The sequence below is a fragment of the Chroicocephalus ridibundus genome, chromosome 3 (genome assembly GCF_963924245.1).
Source record: "Chroicocephalus ridibundus chromosome 3, bChrRid1.1, whole genome shotgun sequence".
Classification (NCBI taxonomy): Eukaryota; Metazoa; Chordata; class Aves; order Charadriiformes; family Laridae; genus Chroicocephalus; species Chroicocephalus ridibundus.
This window is the reverse complement of record NC_086286.1, coordinates 5,405,340-5,420,928: the sequence shown is the minus strand read 5'-3', so window position 1 is coordinate 5,420,928 and position 15,589 is coordinate 5,405,340. Positions and strand designations below refer to the sequence as shown.

At 41.3% G+C, this 15,589-nt stretch overlaps 1 protein-coding gene across 5 annotated transcripts in view; it reads right to left on the bottom strand.

Annotated features, from left to right (window-relative positions):
• Positions 1–15,589, bottom strand: part of SPTLC3 (serine palmitoyltransferase long chain base subunit 3) — a 333,553-nt gene that overhangs the window by 106,371 nt on the left and 211,593 nt on the right. For all 5 annotated transcript variants that reach the window (XR_010070121.1, XR_010070120.1, XR_010070122.1 and 2 more), the window contains 5 exons: positions 13,329–13,444; positions 12,119–12,272; positions 11,029–11,288; positions 5,029–5,111; positions 3,247–3,360 (listed from right to left, as the gene is read on the bottom strand). Coding sequence is in view for 1 of the 5 variants with exons in the window: in XM_063327823.1 (XP_063183893.1) it covers positions 3,247–3,360; positions 5,029–5,111; positions 11,029–11,146 (315 nt within the window). In the remaining 4 variants the exon portion in view is untranslated. The remainder of the gene's footprint in view (positions 1–3,246; positions 3,361–5,028; positions 5,112–11,028; positions 11,289–12,118; positions 12,273–13,328; positions 13,445–15,589) is intronic.

Below are 15,589 nucleotides of genomic sequence, written 5' to 3'. Positions count from 1 at the left end.
TCACTAGGAAAATACCTTCTCCTGCCTACTACAGTTACATAAATAAATAGGTTAGCTATTGAATTGTGCTTTGGATAAAGGCAGGTCCAGGCTACAGGTTCTGGAAGAACATAAAGCATCCGCTTGTGTTATAAGCGCTAATGAAGTAGAAGACACGGCCCGTGACCCACCGCCCAAAGGTGAGGTCTTACTGTGGCCCAACTTCCAACGAATGCAAGGACACAGCACGGTTGTGGGAACATGGTTAGTCCCGGTGTTCATGCTGGACACAAGTCTGTGCATCCAGCTAGAATTGAGTGAGTCAGACTTAAAATAATCACAGGAGCTGTTCAAACAAGCAGTCCCACCCCAAAGTGGTATATCTCTTCCCCAAAAGCAACAGCTTCTCTTCTGGTGGGATGCTTCACTGCTTCTTTATCACTCAGCTACCTTCCTTCCTGTCCTTGGTATGCCACAGATTGCTTAGAAGCAAAGAAAGCCTCCCTACTCCCCCACACTTGATCATCCCTAATAACCTTCCCCAACCCATTAAACAAAACCCTTTCTCCAGAAACCTGGGGGTTTTGCTGTATCAAAATTGCTTCTCTCTTTCTGTCATGCACACACTGACACACAAAATCTTCTTACATCATTAAGATGCAAAACACATTGTTCCGGAGCCAGAGTTTTCAAAACCAGCGTTTCCAAAGCCAGCATTTCCTGTGGGCTCCCTAGAAAAAAGAAGGGTTTATGGAGCCGATTTCTGCAAAGCCTGATGTTCCGGTCAGTCAGTTGTGTGCAACTATTGCTACATATTCCTGGCTTAGAAGCCTTCATACTGCACCATGTCCTCACTGGCATCCTCTGCACCACCAGCTGCCTCTCTCAAAGCAGAGCACGTCTCCCTCCTCCCCTCCCTGCAAAGCAACACAGCTGTAACTGTAACCCCAAGAGTTTCCGAACTGCCGCAAGTCTCAAGTGCTAGAACCGGCGTCAGCAGTCACGTCCCCTGAATAGCCCAGCACTATATTTCCCCTCCGATGTAAGGTGTTTAATGGTGAATTAATTAACTGAACAGGCAGTAAAGTACACATACGTGTGCGTGTGTCAGAGTGCTAGGGGAAATCGGGGCAAGGTGGAGAAAGAGCAAAGGAAGAGGAAGGGAGGAGGAAGACTGGAATCACGCAAACCTGGGTACGGCTTCCTTGTGCACCCAGCTGCCATATTCCCTGCTCCTCAGATCCCAGCTATAAAGTGGGAAGCACACCTCGGCGAGGTGTTGCAAATATAAAGACACTGGAAGACTGTGTGAAGTCGCACACCTACAGCAGTAAGCCGTGTAAACAGATCAGGCAGGAAGGAACAGTATCTGTTCCTGTAAAATAGGATAAAGCATAAGCACCGAACAGGGTGAGGCAGCTGGGGCGGGGAAACAGACCAGACAGGAATGGGGAGATTCCTACCAGGAATGAGATTCCTGGTTCATACAGGACTCTCGTCTGTTATTGTTTCCTTCTTTCCCAATCTGGGTTTGAAGCAGGAAGAGAGGGGAAATGGTATGTAGTTCGGAACACAGTCCTAGACCGGCACTTACCAAATCTACCTTTGACAAACCTCCTGAACTTTCTAAGGCTTCACTTCCTCACCACTTCCTCAAGCTGTGGATGGCATTGGTTCAGTGCTTTCACTCCTCACACAGCAGGGTAAAACCCCTTCTCCTCCAACCATACCGTGCTTGTAAGACTTCACTAATCTAGCACATACGTCTACTAACGTTGCCTTCATTTCTTTGCCACCCCTTTCGGGCCACTTTTTACTTCCTTTTTGCTCACCCTCAGTAAAATTCTACTTTATTTCTCTAGCCGCGTCTTTCCTATTAAGGAGGAAATCCGAATTAATCCCCTCCTGGGAGTCTACTGCTTTCAAAACCACTCATTTGCAGCAGGTTAACAATAACTGAATGTCAAGGCTTAGTTAGTCCTTGAAATTTTCCACTCAAACCGAAAGCAAAGATTTCAGGCATCATTGTGGCAAATAGCTAATATATAAAATGATGAAATAGATGATAATGATGAAATGATGAAATATGTGATATATAAAAGGATGCTAGAGTAGATTTCTGGAAGCGAATCCCAAGAAAGGCCTTTTCAGTCATTGCACAAGCTTTTTTTGCTTTCCTCATCCTACACAAGCCAATGATTGGGAAACACCCATACCAAGGGAGACACCTAAAGCCAGACAACCATTAAGCATGACACTGGGCGTGCCTTCATTAGAGTGCTAGGTGCATGACAGGCCCATTTAGACAAAGACATAAGATAGCAGTTTATTTGTAAAACAGCGGGGCCTGCCGCAGTTCTTGTCTAAAGCTTTCAACAGGGACAGTCAGGTGAGCACTCAGGCTCCAAAGGCAACCTCCTCCATCCCCCTCTCCCCATCACACCGCGCGGTAAAGCCAGCCTTTTTCTAGTCACTACAAGGCTTTCTACTAATGATCACATCAAGATCCAGAATTAGGACACTTCAAGACAGACACAGTATGTTCCCAGTTAGAACAGGTACTGCAGGTGGACGACATCTAAGATTTGTGCATACCTTTCTTTTTGTGGTTCATTCTTCAGGATGCTGCATGCCAACTGTTCTACAACATGTTCACATAGATGAGAAGCACTGGTTTCAAATAGCACAGCTTGAGAAAACAGTAAGTAAACTGACTTGGATTTCAAGCAGTACAAGGCTGGAGAGCAGGCATCAGTAAAGTGCAGGCACCAGTTAAATGACCCTTACAGTAATGTAAACATCAAGAAAAGACAGCTTCCCCTGTGTACATTTTTTTGGTTATACTTCTACAGCAATAAATCACACTTTAAAAACCTCTGCACACACACTTTAAGTTGATAAAACGGCTTTCCACTAGTGATTAATGCATTGCAAAGTCAACTTCACCATCGGTTAAGCTTTAGAAGGAAACTACTACATTTCGGCATGCATGTGTCTGATATGAACTAGAGGCTAGTTAGTCCACGGGACCAACCGTATGTTGCATGAGCATTCACAACTCTCACTACAGTTTAGGATGATACCAAAAAAAAAAAAAAAAAAAAAAGCAGCTTCAGGTCTCAAGATTATAAAACTAACACACAGGCTAATCCATACAACCTGTTCAATGGAGACTAAGACCGCCATAAAACTAGCTTAATAACTAATGTTGCAACTACCTGTTTGTTTTCAATATTGAGGCAATTAGGGTAAACAAATAAACCTTACCTTAATTCCTTTAGTAATTCCATTTTTCTTACAGATTCCACTTTTTAAGAGGTTATTCTGTTTCTGATGATGATGATGTAGATGTCCATTGCAGACAGCACTGGGATTAGCCATCTGTTTAAATTAGTCAGATTCTCAGTTCTTAAGGGTGTCTCAGGTCTTTCTACTTTAAAAAAGACAGTAGGACGAGCAGATAAAGTTCTTGGTTAAGGCCTGAAAGGTATCCAACTGGTCTGTCAGGATTTTCCAGGATGAGAGGAGGAACTATCTTTTGCAATATCTTAGAAACTTAAAACTGTTTCTTTCATATACCTTCAGTCCCAGCAAGCTAGAACGCGAAATACATATCAGGAGGTGTGCTCTTAAAATCTCTGAAAAATACTGCTCATTGCTGGCTATTGTATGAACACAGCTTCTATGAGTCAACAAGACTGCTGCAGCTATCAAGAAGTGGGTGGATCCAGAGGCGGAGACACTTAAAGATACATTACCTCTTAAATATCTCCCAGTGAGGAACACTACATTTTTTTTCTCCTCAACGTACAGCTACGTTACTCTATTTAGAGTAATAAAACGTTTTGAAACTTTAAACAGAGTAATCTTTAAAATTACGTGGGTCATCTTGCTAGGAATATATCGACTGAAAAACGTATTTTGCTGAGTGGAACAGAACCACCTTTTTTTTTTTTTTTTTTTTTAGTCTCTTTTTACATAGGTAGCACAACAGACACAACATTAAACCTGCAAGGAAATGGAAAGCATTTTAGTATTAAAATGAAATTTTATCTAGAGCTAGAAACAATATATTTGGCCCTATCCTACAGATGCGTGCACAGGTGTTTACTAGAGTGAACTGTTCCTTTAAGCTCAGTTTGGCCAGCAATGGGATAAATGGCATGCTGTTATAATTAACGAGAAAAGGACTTTTATAAAGTTGATTAATTCAGTTTTAAAACAAGTAAGGCTTCAATCACATGTGAAACTACTAAGCAGGACTAAAATACATCCTTGCTTTTAAGACAAGAGTTTATTTATTGTGGAAATACTCACATACGTTGTCTTTGCTGAACCAAATTCTCATAGTTCAGATTTTAGTGGCAAAACATAAAAGTATAAGCTTCTCTGGCAGCATTTGATAGAATCACTTCCTCCTAAAATAATTAAAATTTGTGTGGAGACAGATTAAAGGAATGCTGTATTATAATATCCATTTTGGAAAACAGTAGGGATGAAAGGCTGGTAGAGCAAAAATACTTGGAGTGTTTTAATTAGAAAAAATTACTGTGTCATCTTGGCAATGAAATGTGATATACAGAAAAAGCAGCCTACAACTTGAGTATGTGGAATGTAGGAGATTAAATGTTAAATGAACCACTGTGAAAATATACAGGGAAACACATTGCATTGGTTTTGAAAACTTGTCTTAGGCATGTATTGAATTGCTAAAATGTATTTTCTCCTTTGAAGTGATTTGCAAAGTGGGATATCGTAATGTGTTGGAAAAGTTTTCATCCCTACCTAAGGGAGACCTGAACTGAACTGTGTTTAAAAGAAATATCTGTGCATCTTCTGCATTTCAGCTAATTTCATACCACCCACTGGTTTCCAGAGACTTCCACTAAGATCTGTAGAAAACGCCCTCGCACCAAGAAGTATTCTTCATTTAGGAATTATTTCCTTGATTGTCACAGTAAATCAAACATCTGTAAAACATGCCATCTGCTCAGTCAATTACTGATCATCTTGACCCTGTTGCAATAAAGGTAAGACAAGAAAACTTACCAGAACGGCATTCTTCCTCTTAACAGCTTCCAGTGCCTCAGCTAGCACCTCTGCCAGATAACGCTTCCCAACAGACTGAGCACCTTCCAGGGCACAAAGTGATACAATTAACATCTCATGTCTGTCTTATTCTTTTTTTTCAATTAGGTTTATGGGGGAGTCGAATCTCTGATCAGATAACAGTTCAGAAGATGCAAAAGTCCCAGGCTGTAAAAGTCTACACTTGTTCTCTATTTCAAGGCCCATGAAATACCAGTGCCCTTATATGAATGAAATAGCGCATTAAATATGTTACATTAATTTTAGTTTTCATTGTCTCTAACATCTAAGATCACAAACAGGCAGCACTTAAAAATAGAGACTACATTAAGTATGAATTTAAATGAGAAATTTTAAAAACCTCAGAGAACAGCTGTCTTTTCGGATTTCTCTTAACCATGCTCTAAATGCCAGAGCTCACAAACCAAATGCCACTAGGGGCTGAGTAAAATTCCTGCCCTGATTCCATCCAGAGCAAATGATTTATAGAAGGGATGAGTCTGGCCAAATACACACCGATGATCTGTAAACAGGATGTGGCATTTCTCCTGCAGAAAAAAGATAATGTTGAATTGTGCCCTTCGGAACTCCATCTCACTTAGCCATCTGTTACTCAGGCTTCGGCATCCATATCTATCATGCTGTCGATTAGCTGCATCTAAATCCATTACTTAAAAATACGAGAGTCTACGCTGCCTGGACTCTGGAGGAAGGATTCAATAATTGTGTACTTTGCAACACCAAAACCACCAACAGCAATACATTGTCTCTTTTTACCATTCTGAGAAGTGGGAGGAAAAAACTTACTATGCTGACTGTACAAGAACTGTGGGTATTTAGCTGCGGAGGACCCCAATCCTACTAAGATTACATCCGCACTTCACTTCGGTGACTTTGGTACTGGTCAGAAGTAACAAAGTCACCCTTCATACATTGGCAAGAAGATGGTGAATTTCCGAGGTTACTACACACACACCACATTCTACACAGATGCTAGCAAAGTCTGCAAGACGTGGCTACAATTACTATAAATCTGTAGGAAAACCACCAATGAATTCCCAGGATCTAGGTTTTATTTCACGCTATATCATCATGATGTTAGTGCCATTGGGTCTTTGCTGACTCACCTTTTGGAAGCCGGATAAAAGCGTTTAAATCTTTTGTAAACGCTCTGAGACAAATTGCTGAGGAGCGCGGTGCAAAAGCAATGTAGAATAGATACGGGTAATTAGCCAAGGTTTAACAAGAGAGCCGAGAGAAAAGGGAGGGGTAGGGCTCTGTCCAGGCAGTCTCTCAGTATTTGAAGGAAATCGCTTTTCTGCTCTGCACTACCATTGCTACACGGGATAGATTAAAACGTTGACCTCTGCTGATGCACTTAAGAAATGGGGACAAAACCATCTAATCTCCCATTAGATTTTTGGCCCAGTCAGAACATTTAGTGTCATCAGAGTGGCCACAGGGTCCCCATTTATAATAGCGCTACTGGATTGCCCACCAATAAAAAAAGTACATGTTGCAATAAAGCGCGAGAGCTGATCCCCAGAAAACTGTAATGTCATAAGCCAGAAGGATTTCCACAGGATTCCTGCTCATCGCAGAGAACAGTTAGTTACGGCTTAGTTGTGAAACCGTTTTGCAACCTGGTTGCAAGATCTTGATAATTTCAGTTCACAACAGATGCAAATTTACATGCCACATGAAACAATAAGGATCCACACAAAGACATCTACTAGCTTTATGCTTATTGTCACTGGACAGACACCAACACCAAACAGGAGCTGAAAAAACTGGGAGCCTAACTCTATTCCTTTGTTAAAAGTCATGGTTCTAATAAGATTTAAATTAGCTGCCGAGCATGCCGCAGTAGTGGAGCACAGAGTTAAAAAGCCGCCTTGCTCTCCCGATCACTTTTCTTACAAGGAAGCCCACCCCTATAAATTCTGTGTACCATTGATGACTTATTCTCTGATCAGGATCCCAGCATGTCTGGCACCTGTGGACACATGGATATTGGAGACAATTCCTGCCTTGGATGTGTAAATGACTTATGATATAGCAACCCCAGTGAGGCTGAAATAAATGAACAAACAGGGAGACACCACAACAACAAAGAAACATAAGCAACAGCAAGTACCAGCTATCAGCTGGCCAGTCTTTCCTGGGTGTCTTTCCAGATTCATCCAGACTTCACCAGCACTAGCTGTAGGCTAAACTTCCTAAACATTCACATAGAAGAACCCCTAATCCACGTTTGCGGTTTTGAACTCCATCTAGCCAATACGTGTGTGGGAACGAGTAGAGACATCACACTACACTTGGGCATAAACCTGCACACCAATGCTGATGGATCCCCCCAAGTGCCCTTGCACAACTGCCCCTCGAAGGATATACAAAATGCTTTGAAATTGGTCAGGAAATAATCCTAGAGCATCTCAGAACCAAGACCCATGGCCCAGGCAGATGCACGCAACCAACATTGCGACAGAGAGGACATGGTACAACAGGCAGGGCTCCTCCAGCTCTGGCAGGTCCACGCACCATCTGCAGGGCCCTGGGGCTGGCACGGCTGCCTTTTTTCACCTCTGCAGGCTGGGAGCTGGAGGGGAGAGAAGGGCACAAATGGCCTCCCCAGGGGTGACGTAGAGGGGGCTATAATGCTCTGCTTTGAGCTACATCAGATATTAGTGCCCGGGAAGATCAGCTACAGGGAAAATTTGTGCACTTTACAGCTTTGCTGGGTTGTATGGAATTCTAGAAGAGAGGCTGTGAGATCTCCGCAACAGGAAGGTCCGGCTAACAAGGCAGTCTTGCACCACTTCAAAAATACATTTCCTTGAATTTATTGCAAGATGTTCACACCCTGGCAGGAAAAGCCCAGCCAGAGGTGTGGGCGCAGGTGCAAGAAGCCATGTCCAGCTATGAAAGCAGAGCTAGCCCGAGGAACCAAGAGCCAGGGGAGCAGGCAAGGACTTGGAGGGTGCAGGCCGACATGCTTGCAGCTGCTACACCGTAGCCTGTCGTCAGACCCAATTGTTGAACAGACAGATTAGATTTATGCAGTCATTTGATTGCTCCCTATAAAAACCTTTCTGGGTGAAGCAAGAATACCAGTTTAGCAATTTTATCCTGTCAGCGTGTGCAAATGACTACCGTGTGGTAGGAAGCAACTTTCCCCCCACCACCACTTATGTAAACTCTTTTAACTTTTGCTCTACAAGTATGTGTTGTCTTGAGTTTTCCTCAACATTGCTCCTGTTCTAAGGGACAGGGAGGTTGCCATTCTGCTGGCAGAGGTCCCTCCTCCACACCTCAGTCTGCAACTAAATCTAAGAAGGGACGGAGGCCTCTTTAGGGGCTAGTGGATGGAGAAGTCTTGCTTCATAGCCTGAAATGTGACTCCAGGCTTCTGAACTCCATTGTTTTTCCCTAAGAGACATTTTTAGAAAATTCACTCTGGCTTGTGAACTACCAGGGTGGAAGAAATTTCTTTGGGATCACGGATATAGGTACCTAAGGAAAGCAAGCCTATTGTGCAAACTTGCAGTCTTTACACACGGATTCACACATTTGAGGGGTCTACAAGAAATCGAAAATTTCATTTAGTGCACTAGCAAGGTACAGCACCCCATGCAACTGTCTTGCATCGAAAAAACTTTAACTAACTGATTTATTTTTTTTCCCCAAATGGGCCTTGAAAACTTGTTCTTATTTAGTAGAGCAACAGCCCAGATGGATTTGTTGATTTTTAATCACAGAGGTGGGACATTACTAACCTACTTTCAGGCTCATACCTCAAGGAGTGGCACAACAGCATGATTCTGTGAGAAGTCACATTCACACAGGTGCATGAAAAGAGAACTTCCACAAAGAAAATAGGAAATTCCACATTTTTCCAAGCAGTTGCATTTTTCTGCCCCCTCTGTCACCTCCATGTGATTTCCCTGTCTCTAAAAGGAAAAAAAAAAACAACCCTAGTCTATAAGCCCCCCAAAATCCAGCTCTGGGCAGCCCAGAACAGGTGTCACCTTTGAAACTTGACACACCTCATTAATTCTCTCCAGTTGAAAGAACTGGGTGGCCCAAGGGAAGCTCTTGGGAAACAGCATGAAGCAGGCAGAGACTTGATCTTTTACGTTTTCCATCTGAATTTCATCTGTATTGCTTTATCGTCGCAACCTATTGTTTCTCTTTCCTTTCAACAGATTTTTGTGGATAGGCTCTCACCAATGCACAAAGAGCTTTTGGTCGTCATCCATCCTGCTTGCCCACAAAATTGTCAGTGGGCTCAGAAAAAAAACAAACCACCACTAAACACACCCAGAGCAGCCACTGAAAATTTTGAGAATTCCTGTTGGATAGCACGAATAAAAAATGTTTGCATGAGTATAGGGATGGGAAGGGATTTCCAGTTATGATCACAGGCTAGCAGCAAAGCAGTGATATATATGAGTTTTTATTGGGAATCAAAGGTTTACTTTGATGTGAGTAAAGTCCCTGAACTGGTCAGAGCATGAAACCTACAGTACACAGGCATAAATCAGTACACTCTCTGAAAAGACGTGGAGAACTAGGCGCCCTGTATGAACACTTGTTAGACCACCCAGGCTGGCAGTTCCATAGGCTTTCAAAACCTTTCCTTCAGGCTTGTAACTCCTATGAAGACAGGGGTGAATTCAGTTTAACGACTTGATTACACTATGGTTCATGAAGGGATCAGAAAACGTTTTAAAAACAAATGGCCCTTCTTATCTCTGAAGCTGTTGGCTTAAGGGACCAAAGAGAAGTTTACCTTTTCCCACTCACTGTACAAAGCTTTCTTCTGGCAAATAACCTCAACACGGTGAGAGCAGTCAAGAATAAAGGAGGTAAATAGTTTATCACTCGTAAAGGGGGGGATTGTGGAGTTTATCCACAACTTACTTTCCAATCTGGATAAAACAGTTAATTCCATTCACTTTTTATTTACCAAGCAAGTAATTTTATTCATTTTTAGTGTTTTTTTTTTTGTTTATTTGTTGGGTTTTTTGTTTGTTTTGTTGTTGGCTTTTTTTAAGCATACTATTGCGAATACTCCTATTCCTTCCAACGTACGTGTATGCCTCTGACAAAAACAATATGCTCACCAGGGCACAGAATAAATTTCATAAAGACTCATACCAATAAATATGAGTCTTTATATACCAAAAACTTGTATTTGGTGTTCTATAACAACCCATACCGCAGGCCCTAATAGAAAAAGGCCAAAATTTTCCTTTTTTGTGGAACGACAAAATCTGCACCTCCTTGTTCCTTCATGATGTACAATAAGATGACAGGAAAACAGTTGCAAGCCATAAGCATATAAATATACTGTCCCCCTGGTTTCTTAAGCAACATTGCCAGAACTTGTTCTCTGAGTGTATCCAGATGTCAATCAGTACTCATAACGTTAGGAGTTTGTTGGGATTTTTGACACATGGTACACACATCTCATTAGGGATCTGTACCCAACCCCAGGACATTTGTGACACCTGACACTTTAATCTCCTTGCAAGGATTAAGACTTTTTAAATTGCACAGCTAATATGGTTCTGTCCCTATCTTATGATATAAAAATAAAAAATATCTGACTGGAATGTCATTGTCAGACAAAACCAACAGTAATAGAGAAAATTGGACCTAGACAAAAGGAATAACAGTACAGTACCTAAGAGCCTGCTGCAAAAATACAGCAGGAAGCACAAGTAAGTCCAGTATGCCCTTTTGCTCTAGCTTCTTCCACTTACAAGTACCATGCCATTACTACATTCTTACCTAGTATTTGATCATAAAGTCGAATCTGCAATTCTTACTCCTTAAATGAAAAACTTCCTGTAGCTAGACCCAGTGAAGTCAACAGAACTACTCACCCAAGCTGAAAGAATTTTACAAGCACCAGGTAGAGGCAAAACCTCTTTCCTGGGACATTTTTCTACTGACCTCTTTCACCAGCGATGTGATCCATAGCCATGTAACCTCTCGAGCCGTCCAAGGCAGACTTCAGTCTACTTTTCTGAGACCTCCTGCCAGTCAGGCTAATTTGTTTGCTGGGCTCCATTAGTTGGAGTGAGCCAGTGTGGTATTGTCATTGTTTCCAGTCGTTGACGTGATGAATGGAGCAGGGACAGCTCTGTGCCATCTGTTGCTTCTCTGTGTCATCACCACATCAATTCAGACAAGTCGTTCTTAGCTACAAACATCTGGAACATTAAGACAACTGATACTTAACTGGGAAGACAGATTTCCTTAGTGTTATTAATAATACTGAACCATAAAACATAGCTTTAACCTATGCTTAATGATGAAATTTCAGTCTCTGAACAGGAAATTAAGAAGCGATTTCACACAAAGCTTAAAGATTATTGCTCATTGTTCTTGTAATATAATTGTTTGGTGCTTCTGAAGCATGAGACTTACACAGACCCAGATGAGAACTAGTAACGCTACCCAGTTTATAAAAAAAAAAAGGTGGCATTGCAGAATGCCCAAAATCCATTTTTTAATCTAACAAGAAGTGGCTACGTTTTGTAGTTCTTACTCATTCAACGAAGCACTTCATGTGATTAGACACAGTGAGGTCAATAGCCCTAACTCATCCAAGTAGTAGTTATGCTTCAATACCTTTTTATTAGCATTACTGAAATTGGTGACATGATACAGCAGATTATTTGCCTTCCCCATTGCCAGTGAACAAATCATTTCAAGATGACACAGAATTAGATTACTGCATTAAATGTGACTCCGTACATGGGCTATCTATAGTCTCATTTCCTGTTGTCATTGCCTATAGTTTTGTTATTCATCATTTCAGTCCTATCCATCCTATCAACCATCCTGTCTCTTAAGAGGGAAAAAAGATATTCTGTGTTTATTACCAGTTATTATGGTAAAGAGCCAGTACCAAGTTGCCTTATAAAAACTAAAATTTTTTCATTCAGTTGCCTCATGATACTTTACTATGGTTGACATTAGTCATTTTTACCCTACAGCGTCAAAAAGATGCAAGAAACCAAATTATCATTCACTTTACCTACTTACTGTAAATTTTCAAAAGGTTCGCCAGATCCATTTTTTCTGTTTGCACTTCTGCAGAATTTCTTTTGACTTTTGAGAGTTATTCTCCATACGTGGCTTTGCAGACTTAGTTACAATTCCTTCTCAGTTTCACAGAAGTCAATAGAGCTCTGAAGCAGTACCAAAGGTCAGATGGGGGGGATGAAAGAGTGAGTGAGAATTTAAAAAATCATCCTAGAATTGGTCCTAAATGCAGGAAGGGCAACATTGCGAAATTACCCCAAGAATTTTTAAAATCCACAAAGTTCTGAGACAGATGTTTTTCGAAGTTGGTTTAAGCCTTACATTTAATCACACTGTATAATTTGTCAACAAAATACAATGTTGTTGTTCCTTATTTGAGATCATTTGTATCTAAGATTTAGTATACAAATCTGAAACACCCTGCATTTGTTACAGAAGCTTCGGGAACACACTCTGGTATTCCAAAAACATTGCCACGTTTCAGGAGCTAGGACTCCAAGAGTTCAGCCCGTAAGTGTACCAGAGAATAAATTAATCTGAAGGTTTCCCAGAGCAGCAGGTTCTATTTCAATACATTAGTTTCGGTCACAAGATTTTCATGAAACACACTCGTGTTCTTACAGGAAGTTAGTTTATGATTGGAGTCTTTTAACTGTCATGCCAAAACACCAGAAAACTCAAGCTTCTTCCCTATAAGGTTCAGTCATTTTTAGATTCCACGTAATCTTTAATTTTTATATTAAGCAAGGTTAAGTTTGACAGACCTCAGTAAAGAACTGGAATCAAGGGTTGCTTTTTCCCAGTCTCTATCATGCTCTTTTGAAACAAATCCCTACGTCAAACAAAGCAGCATATTTTATATCACTGGAGAAGGCTCGGCAAGTCAGGCCTTAGAGTACTTTCAGCGAGGCTTCGTTCATCATTAGGCGCATTCATCCCTCAGCCTAGGAGGTGACTCTTTCAGCTATATTTAGCAGCCTACTGCTTACAGTAGATTTCAAAACAGCCTTACCGATAAGTGAGACTGTAACCCAGGATAGAGGTCTTGTGCTGCTTTTTTCAATGCTGCTAAAATTTCAAGCTATTAAGTGATCGGCTACAGTTTCCTCAGAGACTAGCAGACATCCTTCAATTCCAGTGCTTTCGCTGAAGCTAACAGACATCTAAAACAGTCTTTTACCTTGAGTAGTTGTTTTCCTCACCTGCTATTCAATCTGCTGGCAAACAGCAGCTGATCTCATAGATGTACTGCAGCATTAATGCAGTTCCTTTGCATAAGGCTTCATTCTCTTCCTTACCTTTGCTGCAGGAAAGCATGCTAAAAATAGAACAGAGGTGAGCCAAGACTTCCGACCGAGATAGGGAAAAACTGAATACTCAGCAGGGAAGGAGAGAACTGGGGGTGGGGGGAAGCTTAATAGACTCTGTTTTCACTGAAAACAGGTGTATAGAGGAAAGCGGTGGAGCAGGGATTGAGAACTGTCAGGAGACATTCTGGAGATTGAGGCTTACTATCACACTTCTGCGAAAGAAAGAGGAGGAAAAAGGCCTCACTCCCCCTTTCCTTGCCACAGCAACTGCCATGCTCCAAACTCCAACCCTTCCCTTGTCAGGTGTAGCAGCCAATTTCGCGCCTAAGATTTCTAGTCCTGGTAATGGAGGCAGCTGAGCCATGGCCATTTTACTGCCCTAAACTGCCTCTTTGACATGATACTTAAGGCAGTCATTAAACAGATCTGTCAGAAGCACTTGTTTTTGGAGACTAGTTTCTACCAACTGGCTTACATCAACAGCGTTAGTAGAGTATGTCCCACTTCTTGTCATGTAAGAATTTCAGAATTCTGATACTGTTTTTAACCCTGTGTGAAAGGTGAAGATTACGTCTTTATCCCTAGATTTCTGAGGCCAGGCAACACCACTAATCTTGAATCATTAGATCATTAGATTCAAGATTAGTTCAATTCTACTCAGACAGTTTGGTGCTCTCCTAGTTCATAGCCTGGTGCTCTGTTAGTGATCTGGGTTTGACTAAAGGATCCCTCAAGGAAAAAATCCACCCTGACATCAAGCATGATAAGTTTCAGACGAAACCCACCTTCCACATGATGCTTATGGCAATACTTTAACTTCAGGAAGCAATTACAAATAAATCCCAGATTTCATATAGTATAGAACAGCAAACAAATCATCCATATATTTCCTCTTTTCCATATATGCTTATTAGAATTGTCAGTGAACTTTACAGGAACTCAAACCACTGTTCGCTGTCATGACCTTTTGATAATACAGAATGCCTTTAAATTAAATCTTTTTATCTAACCCAGAATACCAGACGAAGCTTTCCTTGCAAACATCCCTGCCTTCCTACGGTTACATGCATACTTTGAATATTTCTGATCAAATCAATGCAGCTGCTCACAGCGTAAAGGTAAGGCTGAGAATAATTGTTTGTAAGATACAGCAAAGTTCCCTACCATTCTTATAACGTTTCTCAAATTGTGATTACTAAATGTGGTCACAGTTTGGATTCTAGTGAGCCTTCTTTCCAGGGTTGTCACGGCCTTCCTAAGGCCTCACAGCATCCCTCTGTCCCTCAGCATCACTGTCGATAAAATCCAAGTTGTTTTGCTGTCTTGTAATGGCACGAGATAGCTAATTATTACTGAGTTAACACCAGTAAAAAGCAAAAACTTTTGGGTTAACGCTAGCTGACGTAGCAACAGAAGTCAGGATACTGCCTTGTTCAGTCTTTGATCGGACCACAGGGCATACGTGATGATGTTTGGTCCTGATGGAGTGCGTATTTTAGCAGATACTGGGATTTCCTAAATCATTGACAAGGACTGTGAAGGTTTCCTAGTCAGTTCAAAGCTGCTACTCTTCATACGTATTTACTGGACTCACATTTGAGACAGATACTGTGAGAGGATTCTCTTCCCACACTCAGCATTGCCAACTCTCACAATTTTATCAATAGTCTAATGGCATTTAATGTTTTCTCCTGTAGCCCTAGCTCCTGGAGCAATGGGACTTTGTGAGTTTAGCTTTATACTGTATTTTTTTGTTTGTTTAATGACAGTAGAGGAACACTTGAGTTAGTGCTTTTTGTATTTTCATGTGTTCCTCTACAGGCATAAAGGCAGCAACATGGTATCTTAATGAAAGCTGAGATTTTCAGATGATAAATGGCTGTGGGAACCAGGCTTGAAGGTAAACAACCAATACAGCAAGATCCATGTTGAACCTGAAGCCTTGGCAATTCTGGTTATGCAGCATTTTGTAATATTTATTATCCTCTGAGACTGAGTTTCGGTGTTTCTTCCAATAAAACCAAGTTAATAAATTGCATTTTTAATTTTGAACTGACCTTCTCCACTTGAATTTTATTTTCATAGCTTAGTTGCAGATAAGAAGCAGTTCACATTACTATCTCTGCTGTCCAGGGAACTAAAATCATACTTCA